The following is a 26,804-nucleotide window of genomic DNA, read 5'->3' on the forward strand; positions in this document are numbered from 1 at the left end:
TAAAATTTAATTAAAACCCAGCTATTAATATGCTACTTACCTGCATGTTATTCAAGAAAAGAAATAGGTCAATATACAAGAATACTTAAATTTTTATTTTCTGTTGTCTTAAAAATAAAGACTAAAAAACTTAGAAGTGTATTTCTCTAGCCTGGCTTCTCACTTGTATCGTGAAGATGATGGCACAAACATGAACTGTTTCATATTTTTCATGTGCTTTCTAGGCTGGGTATACACCCTATATACCTGTTATGCTTTTCCCACTCTCCCAACTGAAAAGTGTCATGCACACCCGCCTCCACCCAGTATGTAGTTTAAATCCTAAAGGAGAAAGCTGGATCACCTAGTTTTCCCGTTTTATACCTTTCGTTAAGCCAGTTCAGAAACAGTGATCTTCTCCATCTCACTTACCAGCTCTGACACTCAGAGCAACCAGCAAAACAGACCTGTGTGATGCGTGTCTTTGTACTTCCGCATGCTGGAACAAGGAGCCCGGAGTGTTGAAAGGCCCTTAGAGAATCAGGAGTAGTACCACCTCTAATATAAAAATTAAAAGCATCCAGTTCCAAATAGTCCCTGAGCACACTGTTCACTCCAGCAAGAATCTCCAGAGGTAATGAATGAAAGGCACATTTTCTCCAACTTGAGGACCAATCTCGTAGTACTAGAGACGGAAATAATTAGCCAGGCTAATCAAGGTTCTACTTCATGACATCCCCCTCCCAGTTTTAAATCTTGTTCAATGGAAAGAGGCTGGTGTTGGATGTAAACACAGTTGAGACTGGAGGCGAGGCAGCCGGAGTACAACCTTCCACAGAATAGCCAGGAGCAAAGGAGAGCTTCACGACTCCTCCTCCTCCTTTTCCAGGAACTCCGACAACGTTTCATTGTCAATAGGAATGAATAAATATTCCACTCCATCAGTTCCCTAAAAGACATAAGAAGACCCGGATGTTAGTCATTTGTAAGGTTAATTTGAATCCTATCGTAGGTTAAAAAATGGATTTAATATTTTATGTAAATTTAGAAGTATAAAAGTTAAGAGAAAAGGGCACACAGACATATATATATTTAAATTCACAGAGTTCTTAGGCCACTTTAAAGTGGGAAAGAAGTCTAGCAGGTGAGTGGATTATTTTCTTCATCCTCCTTTATAGAATCTTATACTATTGATTTTTCTGTTCTTTAATTTCCATTTTACCTGGATCTGGTCCATTGGTTTTAAAATACATTTAGTATCTCCCATTATTAAGTAACCTCATTCTATTCCATCTATCCCCCAGCATCTGCATCTTTTCAGAGAGTTGTCTAAATGGTGGTCTCCATTTCTTCACTTCTCCCTCAACCCAGTCCAGCCGAGCTACTGCCACTATTACGTCACCAAAAGAGCTTTCGTTTAGATCGGTGATTTTCAACCTTTTTCATCTCATGGCACACACAAACTGAAGTTCTGTGACACACCCAAGAACATGTTTTTGCCAATCTGACAAAAATCGGTATAATTTTGATTCATTCAGACTGGATGGCTATTGTGTTGGCTGTGTCATTTTTATTTGACAGTCTGAGGGAAAGAGGTCAGTGTCCTGACGAAACAGTCAGGTATCACGTGTTTTAAACCTGTGGCACCCAGTGTGCCACGGCACGCCGGTTGAAAACTGCTGGCTTAGACCAAGGGGTTCCATATCCCTAGACCCAGTCATCTTCAGTCCTCTGGCCGCCCAGCAGCACCTCACTGCGCACTTCCACACTCTGAACAAGTGTATTTGCCAACAATCCGCTCCAGGAGCGTTAGGCCCATTCTGAAGACGATTCTTTTTTCCTTAAAACACGCTTTTCTTGGCTTCTGTAACATCCTGTCCTGGCTTTCTTCCTGACTGGCTGTTTCTCTCGCCTTGTAGGCTTATCTTTTACTTTGCCATTAGCTGTCACACTTCTAGGCTTAGTTCCTGCCCTCTAATCTCACTGCCTTACCTCTCTACAGAGCTCAATGGCCCCCTGCCTAAATGGATCCTTGACCACCATGGAACCTCAGCTCCACAACCAGATCTCGGTCAGAGGCACCCTTGTCCTTAAGTAAACAAGCAGTACTGTTCCTGGAATATAAAGCTGTAACAGCCAAGTCTCACCTTCTTGGTTCTTATAAGCTTGTGGTCCCTAAATTCCGTTAACTGGGCCCGAAGTGTCAGATCACTATTGACAAGGAATGCTTCCCGACACTGCTGGTAAAAATCTTGGAAAGAAAGTCCTGGAGAGTTCAAAAGGAGATGTGAACATAAATCAGCATTTCGCATAGAACCCCACATACGGATACCCATACCAAAGAGCACAGAGATAAAGTGCTGTGGCCACAGTATTTCAAAGCAGTCATTAAGTGTTGATTTAAGAACAGGGTAAGTGCTTCTGGAAGAAGCAAAACTAGAGAATACTGTGGCTTCTATTTTTTAAACTAAAATAACTGGTTGAAAGTAGGCAACTGTGACCAAGTGTTGCGTACCCTACAGGCAGTTTTAAATAGTGTGAATAAAGTTGACTTTTAAAGAGGGAACTAACCAGTAAGTCATGAGAGCTGAACGATTATTAAAATGTTTAATACATTATTTTTACTCAAAGGGAAGAAAATCTAAGATGCCCAATGTATGAAATGTATGTAATTGGTAGCCACACACGCATAGTTAGCACACGAAATTTGAAAAGCAAGCTGGGTTGGCCTTTTAGTAGGGTTGTGAGGATATGTGCCATGCGGCAGACACCAGGATCACAGAGCAAACCATTTATTCACTGCACTGCTGTGAAAAACTGCATGCTATTAGATTCCAGAAAAAGGAATTTATGGGGTGAAACAAAAGTGACACAATTTAATATCATAAAGATTGAATACCTAGGTAAGAAGGGTTATCCTGGTTATCCAGCTGATACTTGATTAGTAGCCTGAAAATCCCCCTATGGAGAAAAACACACAGGAGCTCAAATCCAGAATTTAACATCAAAAGATAACAGCTAGTATTAAAATACATGAAGGGAATGTGGAATACTTGGCTTGTCTATGTTAGCTTCTGTTCCTTTCTCCAAGGAACATTACATACTGGCCTCATTATTGATGTTTCTATCTCTGTCCCTTCCTCTCTGAAATCAATAAAAAGAATGAAGAGACCTGAGTTCTAGCCCCAGCTCTACCACTAACTAACTAAGTAAATAGATAAAAGAAACTATAGTTTTCATTCTTACCTTGCATTAGGGGTAAGGCTTCGTGAGACATGAGTTAGGGAACTAAGTGGTAGTGATCCAGACTGTTTAACGAGAAGAGAATTCTCATAGGAGGTTTCTTCAGTATAAGGACTATATGTAGTCGTTTCATACCAGAGCCAGTTATAAAGACTCTGCTTTACATGATCCCACACTAGAGCACAAAATCAAAGAAATAAAAACAATTACTAATTATCCTTATATTGTCCTGTTACTAAATTCTACTCCAGGAAAGAATGAGAAAACATTAAATAAAAAAATGAATCCTATAAACTTGTCTTTGCCATTTCCCCATCCAAATCAGTACCTGACAATCTAATTTTATGGTCAATCAACATTTGAATCTTCATTGGTATGTTAAATATAAGTTAAAATATATTAGTGCTACCAAGGCATTCTTTTAAGAAGCTTGAATAACATTTCGTTCAATAAGAATATCACAGTCTCCAAATTACACTGCATAAAATAAATGTTGCAATACCTCAGAGTAGAAAAAGACCAAAATAACAGTTGGGTATCCTCTCTTTCAAGAAGCTTTAGGTGTAAAACACTTACTTTAGAAGCTGAATTTTTATTTCCAACAATTATGTTCTAAATCAAATTGAGGACACCTAGATTCTTGGCTACCTGTGTCTTTAAAAATGTAACAAAAATGAAACTGTACTAAAAAATAAAAATGCTGCAGCAACATTAGGAAAATTAATTTTGGCCCTGACCAGTTTGGCTCAGGATAGAGCGTTGGCCTGGGGACTGAAGGGTCCCAGGTTCGATTCCGGTCAAGGGCATGTACCTTGGTTGCAGGCACATCCCTAGTAGGGGGTGTGCAGGAGGCAGCTGATCGATGTTTCTCTTTCATTAATGTTTCTAACTCTCTATCCCTCTTCCACTCTGTAAAAAAAATCAATAAAAATATATATATATTTTTTTAAATTTTTGTAAGACTGATATTTCAAGAAAGAGTTATATTTAACTTACTGAGAGGAGCATTGAGGTGATCAATAGATGCTATAAGATATATGTTACGTAAAGATGACAACTGTGCAATAATTTGCTGGCTTTTGTCTCCTCTCAACATTTGGCTATCCAGATTGTGGATAAGAAGGAAGAGTTCTAAAGAAGAATCTAAAAAGAAAAATAATTCAATTATTATTTGCAATGAGTATTTGTGGAATCCCCACCACATACAATATGAATTAAAGAATATATCAAAGGACAAAATAACTATTGCTTTAGGGATATACAATTTATTTGAGAATATGTCAGTCAGTCATAAAATAGGCAAGACATTATTAAACTCTTTTAAAAAATAAAATTAATTGAAAATCAATTGGGACTAGAGTAATTAGACTTAACTGGAATGGTTAGCACTTGAATCAGACCATAAAGAAAGCCATTGTAATAAGGCATAGGTAATCAGGCAAGATGCATATTAGATTGGAGGTGAATCTGTGCGCGTTGAATGGCAAGGTGGGAGTGGAGGGGAAACACACACACACACTAAAGAAGACGAGAGCGAGTTCTTGTTAAGCATTAAGATTTAATATAGAAAAGCATTATTATCACAACAGCCAAAGGAGACAATAAAGGAGAGGGGGAGGCTTGGGATGTTATTGCTCAAGGAATCAGGAAAGTGAGAGAAGTAAAATATCGTAAGTCAAGGAAGAATTTGGAGGATGAAGCTGTCAACACCATCAAATACTGCAGATCAAGATAAAGGATGAGCCCTGGCCGGTTTGGCTCAGTGCATAGAGCGTCGGCCTGCGGACTCAGGGGTCCTGGGTTCGATTCCGGTCAAGGTCATGTACCTTGGTTTCGGGCACATCCCCAGTAGGGGGTGTGCAGGAGGCAGCTGATCGATGTTTCTCTCTCATCGATGTTTCTGGCTCTCTATCCCTCTCCCTTTCTCTCTGTAAAAAATCAATAAAATATATTAAAAAAAAAAAAAGATAAAGGATGAGTCAAGGCCAATGTTTAGTAAGAAGGAAATGACAGGTGACCTTCAAGTATACAGCTTAAGTAACACAGAAGAAATTAAGAAGGAAAGAGATAAAGAGCAGAAGGCAGATGTGTCTTCAAAAACTCTAAAATCCTACTGAAATAGGAAAGTAAAATAGCATGGAAGGGTAGGAGAATCAGGTAATTTTTTCCTAGGATTTCTGGAAGAAGTCCTATACATAGTTTTAAAAGCCATTTGTAAGTCTCTCAGGAGTTGATAAGAAATGGGCATTTGGCAGTTATGATGGAGGATGAGCCCCTTAGAGAGAGGAATACATTCTCTTGCCCTGTGGATAGAGGGACAAGAGAGACAATATAATGACAAAAATTCTGAGATGACATATTTTCAAAGTCTAAGGTTCCTTGAATGCAAGAAGCCATCAGTCAACAGTATTTAAATTAAATATAAACAAACAAATTACACATAAATAATGTATGCTATATTTACAATTGTAATTACATATAATTATATAACAAATATATATCACATATAACATGTATTACATATATAATACGTACCTAGAACATATATGCATATATATATATATGCATATATATATATATATATGTGTATATATATATATATATATATATATATGAAACAACTTTGGCATCTATTTTAATGAGCGTAAAAACGATACCAAAATTACCCATCAAATCAGTTAAGCATAACAAACTACTCCTTCTAATTCTTAAGCAATATTGACTGACAATTGTTGGAGCCTAAATAATTTTATTTCTAATTTTCTGAAATGCTCACATAAACAGAAAGTTCACACCAAAAGAATAACAAAATAAGTTTTTTCCCATTCCATATTTTAAAATGAAATTACTGAAATGCAATATTTACTCAGAATAAATAAGAATTTTTTATAAAAATATTAAATATAAAAGTACCACACAAAGTGTACCAATCAACTGGAGGCACTTTACAATCACCAATGAAACCTGAAAATTATTCTGAAATAAGAGGCTTTGGCTATACAGAATCAAGGTAGTAGGAGTAATTTTTTCCTGTTAGGCAACTAGTGAAGTTCATAGAAAAAGAAAACTATTTTAGAGTGATCTAAAATCAGCATTGAGAAAAGTAAAAATAATGCTCATTTTTGTATGTACTAATACATAAATAAGTAAAAGTGTATGCTTAGCTTCACCCTAAAACTAGAGCATCTACTTCATGTTACCTTCTTTAAATTTGTTTATTATCCAGTCTAGTTGATCCAGTATGTTTCGGAAAGTACCCATATGATCGAGGACTTCTTCTGTTATAGAATTCAGGATCTGTATCGCAGAAGTGCAAGAGGCACATCAATTATAACTTATTCTGCATATAAGATAAATACAATTAACAAATCAATGCTTTTTTATAAATTAAAAATGAATATAGATTTCCCTCCAAGTATAAAAAAAATTACTTTTTAAAAAAGTTCTACCTGGCCCTGGCCAGTGTTTCTCAGTGGTTAGAGCATTGGCCCTCAAGGGTTTGATTCCTGGTCAAGGGCATGTACCTGGATTGCAGGTTCCATCCCCGGCCTTGGTCGGGGAGACAACCAATCAATGTGTCTCTCTCAAATCAATGTTTCTCTCTCTCCTTGCTCTCTCCTTCCCCCACTCCCTTCTACTCTCTCTGAAAATCAGGTGAGGATTAGCAAAACAAAAAAGTTTCTCATACTTAAGTATATCTATCTTCATAAGTATATATATATATCCTACCTAAAGAGGCTTCTGAAAGGCCTGGTGCACCAGCGGACAGGCACCCAGCTCCCCCGCAATCGAAAGCAAAAGCGGGGGAGCTGGGTGCCTGTCCGCTCCGGCACCAGGATGGCAGGTTAGGCCTAGGGGACCCTACACGTGCATGATTTAATCATGCACTGGGCCTCTAGTATATGTGTGTGTGTGTGTGTATATATATATACATATATACATATATACATATATATATTCTGCATAAGTTATAACTAAAATAAAGAAAACAGGGAATTGCAAAGATGTAAAGATAATATAAGAGGGATGCAACAACCCCTCCCCCCCCCAAAAAAAATACCCCCAACAATATGAGAAACATTAGAAAACTATTGATTTATCAAAGGAAACAGAACAGAAACATTGACATTTTTAGAAGGGAATACTACATCAGTTAATATCCAAAAGGTTTACATTAATTTTCAAATGATGAAGAAATATGAGCATTTGGAGTAAAAATTATCTATAAATTATTATAAATCTACAAAGTATTACTTATATTTTTATTAGAATACTAAAGTGACATAAAAGCCTAATAAAATTGAGGTCCCACATAATCCTGTCCTTCAGAGAAGTATTATTAGTATTTGGTACAGCACACAAAGCTAACTTTTCTCTAAGATTTAATACCTTATCAGTTACAAAGTATGGAGACTCAAAGCTTGAACCTTCTGAGTCCAAGCTCATCATCTTAATTAAGCAGTATGCAATCTTACTAGTAGGAAGTCTAAAAACAAAAACTGAATACTCCAGAATGAGAAGTAGCAACCTCATTAACATGGGGGTATAGACTGGCAGGAGATATGATGTTGTTCCTTTTAACATTTTTGAAACTTACAGATTTCACACTGATTCCAGGAAAGAAACCATTGATGACAATATGAATGGAATCTTGCAGCATGGTGGCTCGAAACCTTTCTAGTAGATCTCTCTTAGAACCCAAACCATAAAGCACAATGTTGAACCCCAGGCTGTTAGGAAAGATAGCATTCATGAAATTAAAGTTCAGTACCTCTTATTGCCAATTTATAATCAACCAGTTTCCTTATTTAAAGCTTATAAAAGAATACAAGAAGAACTGGGATGACTAAATAACTATAATGATTCCCAAATTGTACAAGGTAAAAGCACAATTTTATTATTTGTACACCAAACGTAGAGTCCCAATTTTAGTAGCTCTCTCTCCAGCTCATACTACTTTCAACCTGAAGATGCTGGGAAGTAAAGGACAACATGGTAGGTGCAGGGCACTAAAACGTTTCACAGGCTGAAGCAGACTTTTAATTGATAGATTAAACTGGAAAGGTAAGCAGGGGCTAGGTCACAAAGGTCTTGGTAAGTTAACTGACATTAATTAGATTTTATTCCCAGGACTATGAGCATTTACTAGGAACTAGTCAGTTGGTAACTGAAAGGTTTTAAGCAGGAAAGTAACATGATCCTTTTAGAAAGATCACACTGGCTAATGGGAGGAATAGATGAGGAGGGACAAAACTGACTTGAATTAGTTGTCAAGGAGAAAAATGGAAGGTATCAAAAGCTTTATAGGTGAAATCAATAGGATTTGGAGAGTAACTGGCATAGATAACTTTACATGAATGGGTGATAGGAACTGTGCTAGGCAGCAGGGGCAGGTGGAAATGATGGATTTAAAATGAGTTAAATTTTATGTACGTTGAATTATTTATGGGACATCCACATGGAAACCTCTAATATTAAATATCCATGTCTACTGCTGAGGATTGTGATCTGAGCTGGGTTGGGCTGGAGATAGAATTATGAGAGTTATTCACATACAAAAAGCAACTGAGGCCAAGAGAGTGAATGAGATGACCCAGAACACCGTGCACTAGGGGTCAAGCTAAAGTTCTACTCCATGGTTGTTTATGGAGGTCAGTCAGAAACAGTATTTATGTGATCTGTGGCCATGCAAGATAGCCTAGAAATAGAACAGAAGAGAGATAAATCCAAAGGTAGAGATTAGCAAGGTAGAAACAGCAGAAAAAGAAGAAGGGAATTCAGAGAGGTAGCAAATACGCAAGTAGTTAACTATGAGGTATAGGCTGGGAAGCAAAGCAAATCAAGTTATTGAAGTTGACATACTAGAAGAAAGAAGAATGGGGATTGGGGAATGAGACCAGAATGAAGAGCTGCTTTATAAATTTATAATAACAGATCATAAAGAGTTACTGAGAGGAGCTGAGGGCCTACCAGGGAAGATAATCATTCTCTTCTTACTACCATAACCCTTTGACCTGTTATTGGCAAATTAAGTTAAATTTAGAAAAGACAAACTTCTTGAAAACTAGAATTTCTGAGAAGAGCCATACAATAATGAAAATTCCACATTTGCATCATAAAATTGAAAAAACACCTATTTATTCAAATTTTTATATATAACTAAAAATATATATCAAGTTTGTTGCAAAAAGAAAATCAGTTAAATTACTTTGATTTTAACACAGACATATAAATATACATTATTCTTTATTTTACACGGGTTTACAATGATGATAGTACTTACTGTAACTGCAACATCCATTTATGAAACAATTGTTCATATTGCTGATTTAGTTGTTTAAGTTCAGCAGAAAAGGAAGGAGAAACCTTGCTCAATAAGTTACGCAAAGTTTGCTTTAAAAAAAAAGGAAGAGGGAAGAAAATCACTTTTAAACTACATACATCAAATTAATCCAAACTAAAAATATTTTCTTACAGGTAGAGGTTAGGAGAGAAGACATTAATTTGGTAATGAGTGCATGAACTGAGTATACATAATATTTTGGATATGATTTAAATATTTGTTTATAATGTTCTTTTTGGTACTAATATGTGATAGCAGTAAAGAATTTGCTAAGTTTTTCCCCAGAACCACTTACATGATTATAAGCAGGTTTTAATACCATCTCTTCCTTGGAACAATTTGGCTTTTTTTTTCCCTTTTCATTGAATTAATCAGGTGACATTGGTTAACAAAATTATAAAGGTTTCAGGTGCACAATTCCACAACACATTATCTACACACTGTATTGTTTATTCACCACCCCAAATTAATATCTGTCTATCACCATTTATCTTTCCTATATCCTCCTCCATCTTCCTCCACTCCCCTATTTGTCTTCTTGATATATGTTTTCAGCTACTCTCTGATCTGAGTCTCAATACCAATATACCAGGTCACAAAACAAAAACAATCACACAGCACCATGTCATCCAGGTCACAGAGACTTACCCTATATTTTCCTCTTTTCTGTAGAATGAAAACTCTTGTTAAAAACCCTGAACACCTTAGAAAATTGCACTAAAATCTAGCTTGCAGAGAATAATAAATCATGATACTCTTTGAACTAATAATCATCTCTTTCTTCTTAGATTATCAACCCCACATTCTACTGAAAGATTCTCTCTCGAATGGTTCTGTCTCCTCTCTAAGGGAGGCATCAATAGCTATGTGTTATTTCTCATAACATGAGGTGCTGGAACCATAGTATATAGTAACTTGTTACCATATTGCACTGAGCTGGTTTTCCATAATATCAAGAAGCAAAATATCCTCTGCTTTTTGCAAGGTTTGTAACTGAGAGAGTCAATTGTTTTATGAACAGTGTGAGGTTTAATAAATATGTGACTTAAATGAATAACAGAGATTATTGGTACATGGATATCAAATGAACTATGACTGATTATTATAGATCCTAAAAAAATGATGAGAAAAAATGTGTAATTATAGTCGGCCAACTAGAATTCTAACCCAGTGAAACATCCTATCTAATAAAGAGGGAATATGCTAATTGACCCTCATGCCGCCACAAAGATGGCGGCACCCACAGCCAATAAGGAGGGAATATGCTAATTGACTGTCCCGCATTCAAAGATGGCGGCACCCACAGCCACAAGATGGTGCCACCCAGTCCCCTCAGCCCCACCCGCACGCCTGCCTCCGGAGTCCCCCAGTCCCCTCAGCCCCCCCAGGGCTGGCCCAAAGCACAGGCAAGCCTTGGATGGCGGCTGCCCAAAGCTCAGGTAACCAGGGCCGGCCGAGGCTTGCGCTGCCAGCAGTGGCAGCAGCAGAGGTGTGATGGGGCATCGCCTTCCTCTGATCGCCGGGTCACCTCCTGCCCCTGAGGGCTCCCAGACTGTGAGAGGGGGCAGGCTGGGCTGAGGGACCCCCCTCCAGTGCATGAATTTTCATGCACTGGGCCTCTAGTCTATATATATAAAAGCCTAAGCGACTGTCCAACCATTCGACCGTTCACTATGATGTGCACTGACCACTAGGAGGCAGATGCTCAATGCACAGGCATGGAAACATGGAACAGACTGATGAATCTCAAGAGGGAAGGCGGGAGATGGAAGGGTAGGAAGAGATTAACCAAAGATCTTATATACATACTAGAGGCCTGCGGGGATCGAGCCGAAACCATGCACCGGGCCTCCGGCAACCCCCAAGGGATCCCAGATTGTGAGAGGGTGCAGGCCAGGCCTAGGGATCCCACCGGTGCACCAGGCCTCAAGTTTAGTATATAATAAAATATGTAAGAGTTACATCACATTAATTTGTGTTTCATTTGATCTGGACAATAATTCTGCTTATGTACATTTAACTCTTCAAATCCGCTTGCAATAGGAAAAATTTAGAAGTAACATTCTTTGTAACATACCTGATCCAGTTTAGCTTTCTTTAATTTCTGCAGTGTTCTATCAGAGGTTAAAACTTTTGAACTGCTATGAGCTTCAAAATATTCTTCCACTAAGTCACTCTGAAAACGCAAAGTCATTTCTTAGTTTTAGATATTTGCTTTATATCAGAACCAGTCTGTAATAGTAGTGTAAAATAGGATATGTGAAATTCTTTATTTGGCATTCAGTATATTCTATTCAAAGCAACAACATAGATTTTGGACCAAGCAAATTTAACTGCCGTGATAACACTGAGTAACTTTTAGGACCATAAGAGTTAAAGCCATTACTAGACTGAAGTAGTCTATTCCCAAAAATAATTCTTAAGTCCCAACATATAATTTCCACTTAAACTTTAAAAAGGGGGGGTTTACATATCAGAACCTTTGTCTTGCCTCACACAGTCTGAGCAAATCCTTTATCACTGCAACTGAAGCACTGTGAAAATGAGGAAGACGTCAACAGCAAGGTAAAAAGACTTGCCTACTATTATTACAGTAAAGTGGAATAGTACTTGTTCTATGATTTAGGGCAGGGCTAACCTCCATGGTGGCTATGGGATAAGAAGCCATCAAGCAGTAGGCTTCCTGACTGCTCTGAATCTTTACACAAAATACCAGATTAATTAGCCTTTGCTCACGCCATGATGTCTATGGTTTTCTTCCAAACAGCTCAGCCTGGATCCATAGCCACATTACTTATTACTTACATTTACTTGAATACGTCAAAAATGTTACAAACAATGAAACTATGTAAGAAGGTATACATTGAGAAATCTTGTCCCCAATTATCCAATCTATATTTTTAATTAAAAGCTCATTTTTATACAACTGACTTGAGATGTCACTTTCAGCATACATTACAGTATCTATAAAAATAAAAGTGTAAAATGCTAATTAGACCAGACATTCTTCTGGACAACCTTCTGGACAAAGCCGGGGCTGCGAGGTAAGCACAGGTCCCAGGTGCCAGAGGGAAGCCGGTGCCAGCAGCCAGGGGAAGGAAGGCCTACTCTTGCACAAATTTTGTGCATCGGGCCTCTAGTTATTAGATAAACAGGGATAGAGACAGAAAGTCCAGAAATAGCTAAAGATACATAGAAATTTATGTGAAAGGCTGACAAAATATAGAGAATTGAAGAAAAAAAGTATGCTGATTTCCCCTTTTGGATCTCTTAAGGTAGCATATCTTTGCAAAATTACACAATTTTTCTTGAAGGTTTAAGTCTCTCTCTTCACTTACTGTTTTATCTCTTTTCATTTTCTTAGAAGGTGTTGCTTTGTAAACAGGAGCTGAAACTACTCTATTCTGAGCTTGAGTCTTCGGGCTCAATATGACTTTATTAGTGTCCTCTTCAAATTCTTGGGCAACCTCTTCATCGTCCTCTGAGTTGGAAGCAGAATATTCACTTTCGCTGTCAGAATGAGACCTTGGGACTGTGGGGGGGAAAGCAATTGGGAAAATTTGACAGTCTGACAAAAAGATATCGTGGGGTAACAGGAAGAATGTGGGCTTTGAAGAGAATCTGACTCCTGGTTTTGCCATTACTTGCTAGTGATTTCACCAGAACTAGTTATATTAAGTTTTTGGAGCACCAGTTTCCTCAATTATCAAATGAGACTAATAGTGCCTAATTTAATAGAGCATTGTGAAGATTGCAGTGAAATGTATGTAAAACAACTAACAATGCTTGACACATAGAATCTGTGGCAGAAACTGTCAAGTCATACCTACTACCATTCTCTTTTCTTTTTATAAAAACTCAGTGGAAAATAAAATCCAGCCCTAGACGGTTTGGCTCAGTAGATAGAGCATCGGCCTGCGAACTGAAGGGTCCCGGGTTTGATTCTGGTCAAGGGCCCATACTGGGTTGCAGGCTTGATCCCCACTGGGCGCATGCAGGAGGCAGCCGATCAATGATTCTCTCTCATCATTGATGTTTCTATCTCTCCCTCTCCCTTCCTCTAAGAAATATGCATTTTTACAAAAAGGAAATACATACCTATTAATCTTTTCCTTAGAACACGAGTTGCTGTTGGCATAAATTCACTTTTATCATTGTTCTGTTTAAAAGTAAAAAAATATATAGTATAAATAGTCAAATAATAATGATGACATGGGAATTAATGATGGATCTGAGTGAAAGAGGCTAGAAAAGAAAAATATTTTGTTTTCAATAGACTAATTAGAACTAAAGGAACCTAGTTCCTAGAACCAGAAGACAATGACAAATGAATTTGTTGGGGGGGAGAGGTGGGAACAACACAACAAAAATGATAAAAATGATACAACAAATTCTAAGATTCCTAGAGTGATTCTATCAGTTGTATTCTAGATATCTGTAAAGTATGTATGTACTTTTTTATTATTATATAAATAAAAAACATAAGTATATCAGGCTTTTGAAATATTTTTCACCCATCAGATTAGCAGAATTTTCTTTGTTAAAAGGTAGCCCTAATCGGTTTGGCTCAGTGGATAGAGCGTTGGCCTGCGGACTCAAGGGTCCCAGGTTCGATTCTAGTCAAGGGCATGTACCTTGGTTGCGGGCACATACCCAGTAGGGAGTGTGCAGGAGGCAGTTGAACGATGTTTCTTTCTCATCGATGTTTCTAACTCTCTATCCCTCTCCCTTCCTCTCTGTAAAAAAAATATATATATATTTTTAAAAAGGTATGTATGTCCATTGATGATGAGTAAAAAAGGAAATAGGCATTCCTATACATATAGCAATGGGACTTTTATTATTTTTTATAGTATTTTTTAAAGTATTTTTTAAATTTTTTATTTATTTTATTTCTTAATATATTTTTTATTGTTGATAGTATTACAGATGTCTCCCATTTTCCCTCCATTTACCCTTTTTCCTTTTTTTTTTTTTTAAATACCCTCCCCTTTATCTTTCTGTGTGTGTGTGTTTGTTATTGTTAATCCTCACTGGAGGATATTTTTCCATTGATTTTTAGACCAAGTGGAAGGGAGGGGGAGAGACACAGAGAGAGTAACATCAATGTGAGAGACACACACTGATTGATTGCCTCCTGTATGCACCTGAACCAGGGCCAGGACCAGGGCCAGAGATCGGGCCTGCAATCAAGGTACATGCCCTTGACCGAAATTGAACCCAGGATCCTTCAGTCCGTGGGCCAAAGCTCTATCCACTGAGCCAAACCGGCTAGGGCCCCCCTTTATCCTTTAATATGTGGAAATCTACTGGTATTAAAGTATCACATTTTGTGAGGAGGAGAAAAACAGAAATTTATATTTTTTGCTTCTGTATTTTTAAGTGTTTAAGTAAAAAGTGTTTATTTCTTTTCCTCACAGAATTAATACTTTTAACATCATTACATTTCTAGCACATTAAAATGTCCACTATTGTTTACATGTTAATTTTTAACTATACTGATAAAAAGATAAAGTACCTTTGTTTTTGGGTAATATGAAACTACTAGAGGCTCAGTTCACGAAATCTGTGCATGGGCAGGGAGGGGGGCGTGTCCCTCAGCCCAGCCTGCACCCACTCCAATCCAGAACCCCTCAGGGGATGTCCGAATGCCGGTTTAGGCCCCATTGCACAGGGATGGGGCCTAAACCCGCATTCGGACATCCCTCTCGCATTCCGGGACCGCTGGCTCCTAACCACTTGCCTGTCTACCAGCTTGATTGCCGCCTAACTGCTCCCCTTGGAAATACCAAAGATAATTCTAACACAAAGGCATGCAGTAGTGTCCAAAAGACCTGCCTCATTTTCCAACTTTCCTCCTTCTTATCTAGGTGAACTTAGACAAATCACTTCACCTCTCTGAACCTCAGATTCATTTATAAGTTAGGTATTTAATTGGCAAATACCTGTCAATTATAAAGCACTATACAAGTCAAGAGACAAAATCTATTTTTCAACTTGTTTTACTTTGTAACACTAAGGTTTTTGCTAGTTTTTTAGCCAATTGCTTACCTTCAACTGAACTTCATCTGAAGTCGAATTGCCTAAAGAATGAAACAAAAGCCATTACTTACTATAAATACTTCACTTTTCATCACAGTCTAGTTTCATTAAAAAGAAAGTTTCAGTTTCTACCCAGAAGCCATCACATATTACTGAATTCTCAATTAACTGCATCTCCACTAGCGGCTGAATTGTTGTTATTAATTACATGATTATTCTGATTAGTGACAGCTGTGTCCTGCACTTCTGTAGCATTCATATAACAGGAAAAAATGGAGTTCTTTTCATTGTTCATTATTTTAAAAGGACACAGTGCAACCTAGTTCAAATGGGTCACTCAAAAACAACTGCTGCACAATTCTTCACAAGTTATAAGTGTTATTTCAAATAATATTTGCTAAAGCAAATCTTCTTTGAACAGTTGGCTACCGCTAGCAGATGACAACAGAATTTTTTTTTAATAAAAGGATTTTACGACTGTTTCTAGTTGGCCCTATCAATCTGCACAACTTCACCAGCATGGATCTTTATTGATAGCTAAACATGGGTATACTAAGGCACACAGCTTGTTGAATGAATTTTCAGAATAGAAAATATGTACTCATGACAAGGAAAAAAAAGTAACATACTATAACTTGAAGCAACTATGAAAACCCTCTTCAAATAACTGAGATAAAATCTTACCCTTACTACATTGAGGAATGCTTGTCAAAATTTCAGGATCATTCTTCAAACTGCATGACACATTTTTTCTTGGTGTTTTTGCTAGTTCTGAAGCTGTAAACAGAACAAAGATATAAAATACCTTTTAACAGACAATATCTGAAGAGGGGAAATAGCTTTATTTCACTTATATAAAAGTCTTAAAAGAAACCTGCCTGCTACTATTACCTTTCGCTTAAAAAAAAGGAGGGGATGGGGGGGGGGGGGGACTTGAATTTGTGAAAATAAAAGCCACTTTGCTGACTCAAACTCTTTCTAACCAATTTCACACAGTTTTATCCCCCAATCTTGAAACTGACCCAAGATACTCATGAGAGTCCCCACAAATGCACTGGCTTCTTTTTCTTCATGTCCTTGGTTCTCTGTATCATTCATTAGAGAATTTCAATCTTTCTTTGAAATTATTCTTTTATTTGGGTTCAATAACATTATCCTGGTCCCCTGGCTACTCTTTTTCACTCTCCTCATCCTCCACAACAGTCTACCTGTACGTTTGCCTAAGGTTCAGACGTTGATCTTCTCATTACACCTGAACAATATGCCATCCATTATAATAAAGAGCTAATATGCAAATGATCATCATGCCCTCACCTAGTCACGCCGTAACAGCTCAGACACTCAACACTGGGTAGAGAGGATGGGGACCAGCCAGGCTGCAGCCCAGTAGAGGGACAAGCCGCCCGCCCCATGGTCCTGGGCGCCTGTGGCTGCGGCCCGAGCAAAGCCACCTGCCCATGTTCCCCTGCGGCTACGGCCAACCCAGGCAAAGCTGGCCCAGGTCCTGGGTGCCTGCGGCCAGACAGAGGGAGGGAAGCCCAGGTCCCAGGTACCTGTGACTGGCCAGAGGAGGGAATCCTAGATTCCGGGTGTGGGGCGAGGCAGAGGCAGTTAGAGGCGATAAGGCCAGCAGGGGAACAGTTAGGAGAGGGCAGGCAGGCAGAGGTGGTTAGGGGTGATCAGGCAGGTAGAGGGGTTAGGGGCGATCAGGTAGGCAGGCAGGTGAGCGGTTAGGAGTCAGCGGTCCCGGATTGTGAGAGGCAGTCGAACATCCCCTGAGGGGTCCCAGATTGGAGAGCGTGCAGGATGGGCTGAGGGACCTCCCTGTGCATGAATTTCATGCACCGGGCCTCTAGTTTTGGATAAAAGACTGCTGATCCACAGGATATGGAAAAAACTTCAAATAAAAAGCCACATATAAAGTAACTTAGCTGACTGTGATCATTTTGGTTTTACATTGAAACAAAATTATTCTATGTGCTTTTAAATAATTAAACTCCAAAAGGATCAAGGGGGAAAAAGGAAGCATTCAAAAGGAAAAAGAATGAGTCATCTATGTATGGTTATTTACTCTAATAATAAAAAATTAAGGTATATATGCATGTTTTTTTTTTATTTTCATTTTCCTAACAATTCATTTGCATACCTGGTCTGTATCATATCTGAAATTTTAAAGTAAAACTCCTCTTTGCCTAATGATAGCTTCTCATCAGGTTATTTATTATCTGATCCTATGTAACCAATCTATTTTCCATTTCCCTAAATGATGACTCGTAGTCATCTTTCTACAAGTTGGTTGAACTCCTCCGCATCCTTTCTACTTGACTCTTTTGTTTGCATTTAGCTACTCATCATGGACATGTTTTCTGTATCTTACAAAGCTTTCCAATCTAACCTCTAGTCTACTTCTAGCCCTACATCATGTTTAGCTCAATTTTATTTAATCATCATTTATACTCAGGTAATAGATGATTTTCTGACAGATCATAAGTTATTTAAAGATATGAAGGCATGCTATTTATTGGTATATTTAAATGTAAACACAATTAGCAATAATACTTACAAGCAAAAGAAACCCTATAAAGAGCATCACAACAGAGGTCCTAACTAAACATAGATGTTGGAAAACATAATTACTCTCAAATTATACAGAAAGCTATGTTTTCATGACATGACGAAAATGCACAATATAATATTTAAGTTTCCTGCAGCACATACATATATCCTTATGGTTATGGGCATGTTGATGATCTGCTTGGAGAACTTCTACTTGATTACTTCTCTGTGGTTGCACTATTAGTTCTCCTCCTTCTCCAATGGTCTTTGTCCTGCTTCACTACCCTAGGGCAGGGGTGGGGTATGTAGGGCCGCCACATAAGGCTCGAGAAATCTTTTGGTCTGGCCCTGCCAAGGCATTAGGGGTGAGTTAATTAAATGTTTGACCAAATATAGCAGGCTAATTTTTAAGCTGATAAATTTGTATGGCCCATGAATGATGTTATAAATGTCCAAATGGCCCTTGGCAAAAAATGGTTCCCCACCCCTCCCCCAGGGCTTCATTTTGATCTTGGTGTCTATCTGGATCCTCCCTCTAATAACTACATTAGCATTTTTCTGGTTTCTCAGAGATACTCTACAGAATTCAGTCATTTTTCACAGATAAAAAACTTTTACTTTCTTAATGTATATTAACACAGCAATTAATGCAAATTACTGTATGTACAATGTTAGGTTAAAAATTAATGGTGTATTTAATATTACACCTCTCAGAAAAACTGAATTTTATAAATGATTGAATCATATTATTTTCAGAACTAGGTCTTTTTCTTTTTTTTTTTTTTTTAGAACCTTATCAAAGGATTAGAGAGAGGAAAGGAGAGAGAGGGAGAAAGAGAAATATCGATCAGAACGTGCCCCAACTGGGACCAAACCTGCAACCCAGGCCTGTGTTTTGACTGGGAATTGAACTGGCAACCTTTCAGTACACTGGACAATGTTCAACCAACTCAGCCACTCCAGTTGGGTCAGAAACAGGTCTTATTACTTCTTATATGTTCCTCATTAGTGTCAATACTTAACAAGAGTGCTTTTCACTTGACCTTGAACATTTATATGGTCATTGGCATAAAAATATACCACTTAAGAAATATATGTTGGTGCTTTATAATGATAGATTACAAGCCCTCTTATACAACCACTAGAGTCCCAGTGCACGAATGCATGCACGGGTGGGGTCCCTCGGCCTGGCCAGCGATCAGGGCCTATTGGGGTGGGTTAGGGGGAAAGACCACGGGAGGTTAGCTGGCTGCGGGAAGTTGGCTGTGGGAGTGCACTGATCACCAGGGGGCAGCTCCTGCATTGAGCTTCTGCCTCCTGGTGGTCAGTGTACATCATAGCGACCAGTCACGGTCACTTAGGCTTTTATATATATAGACTAGAGGCCCAGTTGGGTCCATAGGCATAGCTGAGCTCAGGGCCATGGCTCTTCCACCTCTGCAGCCCCCACCCCACGAAGCTCTACACTCACAGCCCCCGCCCCTCAACACTCCTCCGCCTCAGCCACCCACGAAGCTCCACGTTCACAGCCCCCACCCCGCGAGGCTCCTCAACCTCCGCCGCCCAGCCACACCCCACTGTGCGAGCCAGACCGGTCGTTTGGTCATCCTGGTCATCATGGACACTGGCTTTTTATATAGATTACATTTTACCAGGAAAACCTCACTATAATGGACTAATTTTCAAGCGTGTCTGTTAAAACTGAAAATCCATTATACAATAAATAAAGTAGGTTTTCCAAATGTGCATGTTAAAAAATTAACAAATTAGCTAGTTCACCTGTTTTTACTTATGTAGACACATTTGTGTAATTAAAATTAAGTATGTATGAAGTTTAATGTTTTCTACATGTATTACTGTAATTTTAAATTTATACTGAATAGATCTATTAAATGCATGCGTGATTCACCAGTCGCTACAAGTAAACAAATGTACACAGCTGAGGCTGTTTAATGCACAGGGGAACATCTGCAGCACGGTTAAAACTGCTGCAGAAAGTAATGTCTGGGACAACAGAACCAATTACCGCAGCGGTGTGATCACGTGCAAATAACTTGCTGAACACTGTTTATGAACAGTGATTCTTGGATTTAAATATGTAGACTATAGTTGTAGATAAATAGCATTTATTCATGTCAGCAAAATTACTACAGTGTTTTCTCCAACATATGACCTATTCACTAAAATTTGTTAAAAATAACAGTGAAATAACAAAAATATAACCTGTTAATTTAATTATAAGCAAATCTTGGTTAAAAGCATTTTAAAACTAACAGGGTATTAATTTTCACATATGAGATATGGATTGGAAATTTTGTTCATTAAATCCAAAGTCTGTTAAACTGAGGTCCGCAAAATCAAGGGTTTACCATCTTCCTAGAATTTCATATGCTTATGGACCATCTTAATTTTCAAAGTGCTTTCACATGTTATTTTCTTTGACAGTTTAATTTTAATGTTTTATGCAACTTATTACAGTCTAATTCTCTGAAAATCAGTAATTCATGTGCAATTGGTATAAATGGTAACCTGGGTAAAAAAAATGTTAGAAGAGCACATTCCCAACACTTTTATATAGTTTTCTATATATAGTGTAAAACTCTTATGTAACAAATCCAGAATATGCCTCACTTACTAAATAAACCTTGTTAAGAACCTCTGCTAGAGGTTGTGGGAAGAAAAGGAAGACAGGGTTCCTACTATTAGAAGCTTATAATCTAGCTGAGAACAGAAGACATCTGAACACATAAAAACAAAAACTAATAACTTTAAGTATGCTCAATAACATACAATGACTTCACTCATCATTCTTTTAGGGAATGCAATGGGGAATGTGGTTAAACACACCTTCTTAGAAAAGGTGAATAGTGATTACAAAAATCAACATACCTAATTTAGCCATCTTTTCAGGGTGTTTCCTATTCTGAAAAGAATAAACTTTATTCCCACCAACGGTAGCAGAGCCATTTTTCAAAGATTCTGAAAGAAAATACATGTGTTTAGAAAAAATTGAATTTAATTAACAGAAAAAAAAATAAATTTTAACTAAAAACTTAAATTTGTACCCATCACTGCCTTACATAAAGGTTTAACAATATATATAAAATATTTTAAAATAAAAAAATACACAACAGTCTATGATACTGTTTACATAAATTTTATTTTTTTAATATATATTTTTATTGATTTCAGAGTGGAAGGGAGAGGGACAGAGAGATAGAAACATCAATGATGAACGAGAATCATTGGTCGACTGCCTCCTGCATGCCGCCTACTGGGGGCCACGCCTGCAATTTGGGCATGTGCCCTGCCTGATTGGGAATCCAACCGTGACCTCCTGGTTCATAGGTTTACACTCAACCACTGAGTCACATCAGCCAGGCTCCATTGATTTTTAGAGAGAGTGGAAGGAAGGGAGGGAGGAAGAGAGGGAGAGAGAGAAACATGGATGTGAGAGAGACACATGATTGGCTGCCTTCTGCATGCACCCTGCAAACCAAGTATGTGCCCTTAACTAGGAATGGAACCCAAAATCCTACAATCCCTAGTTGGGGCACGTGTGGGAGGCAACTGATAGATGTTTCTCTTTTTCTCTCTCACCCATTCCTCTCTCTAACAATCAATTTAAAAAAACTGTAGAGAAAAAAACCTATAGTAGGAACTCAGTACTTCCCACCTTTTCATCTACAGAGAAAAAACCTGAAGTAATGCATTTCTCATGAGAAATATATTAATATAGCACCCACATGAAAAGAATTCTGGAGATGGATGGTGGTGATTGTAGCACAACATTTTGAATGTATTTAATACAACTGAAATGTACTCTTAAAAATGGTACAGATGGTAAATTTCATGTTATGTGTATTTATAGTAAAAGAAAAATTTTTGGAAAAAATAATATGGCACACCATTGCCTAACCTGCCAAACTACTTTATTGTATTCTGCAAAGCAATTTTGGCTATTTATAAATATACATTCCCCATCTCTCCCCAAGTACCTTGAACATCTCGTCCTAAAACTTCCACATAGTTCTTATCTTTTAAGACTTCCATGCCATCTTCCTCCAAATCATATTCTGGTTTCTTTATTATTTTTTTTGTGTTGACCAAAAGTTGAGGTCGCTCCTTTTTAAATTTAGCTCCTATAAGAACACCCAAATAATAAGAACATGACAGGTATAAATTCTTTCTAAACAATACATTTAAATAAGTAAAATAATTATATTACTTATATTGTCATTACTAAAAGGATGAGAAAAAATTCAGTATTTTTCTCTTTAATTAAAGATCAAGGTAATAGTGAAGTGACTTGTGCTTTATGAAATTATTTCAAATTAGTTAAAAATATAATCTGACCACTCTTCCACTAATATAACTAAGTTTTAAAAAAATAAAACCTTGAAAGTGTATTATCACCACTATTGATTATTTCATACTAGAGACCCGGTGCATGAAAATTCATGCACTGGAGGGGGGGTCCCCTCAGCCCAGCCTGCCCCCTCTCACAGTCCGGGAGCCCTCAGGGGTGGGAGGTGACCCGGCGATCAGGGGAAGGCGACGCCCCATCACACCTCTGCTGCTATCACTGCCAGCAGCGCAAGCCTCGGCCGGCCCTGGTTACCTGAGCTTTGGCCAGCCCTGGGCCGCTGGTCAGCCCCCATCTGAGGCTTGCCTGTGCCTTGGGCCGGCCCTGGGCAGCTGGGGGGCTCCAGAGGCAGGCACGCAGCAAGGCCGGGCCCGCCGGGCTGAGGGGACTGGGCGGTGCCATCTTTGAGGGCATGGCAGTCAATTAGCATATTCCCTCCTTATTGGCTGTGGGCGCCGCCATCTTTGAGGGCGGGGCAATTAGCATATTCCCTCTATTAGATAGGATTAGATATGGCTTATTTTTAATTTTCAATAAAGTTTGAAAGGAGTAAACTAAAAAGTAAAGTAGTTTTTTACAATCTTACTAGATTAAATACTTTGCTATATTTTAAAAATAGAGGGCTATATTTTAAAAAGTGAAATAATCTATAACCATTACTTATTACCTCCTTCTCTATCAAGAATGTGATTAAGAACATCATCATCTCCCACAAACCGAACCTCCAGCACTTTGTCTTCCTTTAACTCCAATTTATTCATCATTGCCAACCTAAACAAAAGCAATAAAGCACTCAAAAGAGATGAAAAATTCTTAGCAACCGCCAAAGAAATTAAACACTAACATAATGAATACATGTATATGTATAACATTTTGAAAAGTCTTTAAGTATGAAAAATATAACATGTATTATTGCATTAATATTATGTTTTTGATAATAGGTAATTCAATGCCTTATCTGAAAAATAAAAGAGGAAGTGGTTCCTGGAATTTGAAAAAAGCTAAATCCAATGAACTAAAATGTAGTAGCAGGAAAACAATTCTGCCTACAAAGAAAGCTCTAATCAACGTACAGAATAACATTACCAGAAAGGGAATGGTTAGCACATGAGTTTAGAAAATGTGCAGCCTAAGAGGCCAAATGGATGGATGGATTTTAGTTTCTGCTCTCTAGGAATTAATATAGTCCATTCAGAGAAGTCTGTATATTTCACTGGTGTGCCAAGCCTGGATCAAATAATCCTCAGGACCTCCCTTTACTATTACTGCATGCTTACCAAACAACTTTACAAACATAAACATGGCTTTCTAGGTATCTTGGTAACTAAATAGTAAACATAAATCTTTCCAATATTTTATAGTCAGTTCTTCATTGAGCAAACATGAGTTTGGGAGACAAAAGATCAATCAACTCTAGCTACTCTGACAAGCTAGCTTCATAACTTATAAGACCAATAGCCTGATATTAATTAATGATTCCAATTAACTGCAAGCTAATCAGTTTACCCCAAAAATGATTTTCCCCATCTCTTATAAATACTACTTTTACCTTTTCTCCTGACAAGAGGAACTACTGACTGTGCCCCTCATGAGTCAGTTATTTGCATGGAGACAGACAACTTACTAAATGTTGTAACTAGCACTCAAATGACTTGCCTTAATTTTCATTTACCTTTAAAGGCACTACACATTCTGCAGGTGGAAAATTCAGGTGCAGTCACCTGTAATTGAAACAAGAACTCAGCCAGCGTCAGCTAACAGGAAAACAAAAGCAACCCAAGAAGGCGATGGGTTTTAACAAACAAGATAGATAAATGCAGTTCTTACAAAGTCACCGTTATTATGATAGCAGAGTACAGGGTAAAATGACCATCACCATTTTGGCCAGGAAACCTTAGTAACTGAGACCTGGATGGGGGTGGATACAGGGGAGAGGCCAAATTTTGAGCACATACTGTGCTAGACACGGTTCTGAATATTCTCCATGGATTCTCATTTAATCCTCACAACAATTCAATTAGGCTTATGCTTTGTGTATAAAGACAATACTTCATCTATAATTTAGTGAACACTGCCCGTCGACACATCCTTTTGGACCATCTTTCTACTTACGATATTGCTTACGATGATTACAGAGGTGTATAGAGAGAAGTTTAACGCATCTACATGACATCTGTATAAAATAAACATACGATTTCTTTTATAAAGTTTTCTTGAGGGGCTATTTGCCAGGCACTGTTTTAGGCACTTTTATGTATACTAGACTAGATCATTAAATCCACTGAGGTAAAAATATATATATATATATTTCCCCCCTTATTTATAGATGAGTAAACTGCGTTAAATAAATGTTAAGCACCAATTTTAATATCAGGTAAACCCGGGTTCTGATCTTAACTCCACACTTACTAGTAGTTAACTGTGTGGCTTTGGACAAAGTTGGGATTATTAAATGAAATCGTGTGCTTGGCGTATCAAAGTGCTAATTAAATGTTCCCTTGTGTGGGAATTTTTACTCTAAACTTGCACCTGACCATGCAGATCTCTTGGACTTTTCTACATCCCATCCAGCAGCTGACGGAAAAGTGCTGAATCGGCGAGGACTGGGCCGCCCCACGAAGCGGCGGGGCCGCGCTCTCCCTTCAGACTGCAGTGCGGAGGCTGTGGTGGTTCTGTTAGGATCTCAGCGGTGACACCACGCGGAATGCATCCACACCCTTTACTGCAAACGCTCTCCCGAAGCCTGGCTTGTCCACACTGCACGGCCCCGCGCTGACCCGGCTGGCTCCGTTCCCTGCTTCCAGGCGGGGACACCCCCAGGGGGGTCGCTCCAGGGCTGGTTCTGGGACGAAATCTCTCTCCCCCAGGCCTCCCTGTACCCGCTCCTCCGCCGGGACGCCCCTTCGGTCCCGACAGATACCACGACGTGCAGTTCTCCCTTTACAACCACAGGCACATGGGTACCAGGCGGCCCTTGCACAGAAGGCCGATCACCGCCGGACAGACAGACAGACAGACAGACGAACGGTCCTCCCCGGTGGAGGCTGTCGCCCCAACAAGAGTTTATTACGGACTTCGGCCTGGGCCTCGCGCCGCCGACCAGTTGGCTGCGCTCCGCCGGGGGGGTCCTGGGGACCGCGGGCTTGGCCAGCCTGGGAGAGAAACCGGGGAGACGCAGCGACCCTGGCGCGTGTGCCAAGGGGAAACCCGGGGACCCGCGCCCCAGGTCCGCCGCATCAGGACTCACCTCACCCGCAGGGAGCGGAGCAGGAGGAAGGCGGGCTGCGCGGCGCCCACGACGCCCCGCTGTCTCCGCCGGCGCGGCTCGGCCGCCTCGCGCCTGCCGGACGCCTCCCCGCGGCAGGGAAGGCAGCTCCGGCCCGCGGGGAAGGCAGAATTCCGGCGCGAGGAGCCGGAGGCGGGTCGCAGGGCCCAGGACCAAACCCCCAGACACTGGCGGGGGGTGGGAGCGCCGCTGGGGCACACCGAATCTCCCGCCCTGCCCCGGGGGCGGGGCTCGGGGGAACCAATAGGAAGCGGGGCCGGCCGAGAGCGACGGCTCTGCTGGCCATCCGGCGCCGACCTGAGGGCCCCGCCCACCTGGAAACGTGAGGGAAACTAATCCGAAAGCGCTGGGTCGGGGCCTTTCCTTCCTTCTTCCGCTTCCGGGGAAGGGAGGGAGTGTAGGCTAGATCCCAGGAAGTTCGCGGAGGTGTAGCGGGTTTAGCGGTTTCTCTGTCCAGAGAGAATCTTAAAAGTGTTCATTGGTTTCTCTAGATACGGTGTTGTTTTTTAGGAAAAATATAGCAAGAATGAAGTCCCGTTTTTTAAAAACTAATGTGTTTTTGTTTCTCTTGTGTGGTTTTTTGTGTGTGCTTTTTGGTGTTAATCCTCACCCGAGGGTATTTTTTTTTTCCCACCATTGATTTTCAGAAAGTGGAAGGGAGGGAAGGAGAGGAGAGAGATGCATGGATCTGTTGCCCCATACACACCCCAACACGCACGGAATGGAACCTGCAACCCTTAGGTGCACTGGTTGACGCTCCAACCAAGCACTGGCCAGGGTTATTCACTATCTATATTAATAATCTATACTAATAAAAGGGTAATATGCTAATTAGAGTGGACATCTTCCGGACGTCCTTACAGACAAAGTCCAGACAAAGCCGCAGAGGCTGCGAGGGTCGAAGCTCAGGCAGCAGTCAGCAGCTGGGAAGGGCTGAGGCTCAGGCTGGCAGTGGTAGCAGCAGCCAGGTAATGGGGGCTGTTCCCTCC

The 26,804-nt window shown here is 39.4% G+C and overlaps 1 protein-coding gene across 2 annotated transcripts; it reads right to left on the minus strand.

Moving 5' to 3' along the window:
- Window positions 1-74: 74 nt before the first annotated feature.
- ORC2 (origin recognition complex subunit 2) lies at window positions 75-26,021 on the minus strand. Of its 2 annotated transcripts, none has more exons than XM_079783157.1 (17): window positions 25,777-26,021; window positions 23,197-23,300; window positions 22,162-22,305; window positions 21,053-21,142; window positions 16,292-16,384; window positions 15,617-15,648; window positions 13,664-13,724; window positions 12,904-13,097; window positions 11,643-11,741; window positions 9,506-9,615; window positions 7,820-7,952; window positions 6,423-6,519; window positions 4,219-4,365; window positions 3,226-3,397; window positions 2,879-2,940; window positions 2,127-2,245; window positions 75-928 (listed from the first exon to the last, which is right to left on the minus strand). In XM_079783157.1, exons 2-17 carry the CDS (start codon window positions 23,291-23,293, stop codon window positions 842-844), a joined length of 1,737 nt encoding a protein of 578 aa, XP_079639283.1. In that variant the 5' UTR covers window positions 23,294-23,300; window positions 25,777-26,021; the 3' UTR covers window positions 75-841. The 2 variants fall into 2 exon arrangements, with proteins under 2 accessions (XP_079639283.1, XP_079639282.1); XM_079783156.1 differs by having other exon boundaries at window positions 24,202-26,021.
- Between the last annotated feature and the right edge of the window lie 783 nt (window positions 26,022-26,804).

Source organism: Cnephaeus nilssonii (genome assembly GCF_951640355.1).
Source record: "Cnephaeus nilssonii genome assembly, chromosome: 10".
Classification (NCBI taxonomy): Eukaryota; Metazoa; Chordata; class Mammalia; order Chiroptera; family Vespertilionidae; genus Cnephaeus; species Cnephaeus nilssonii.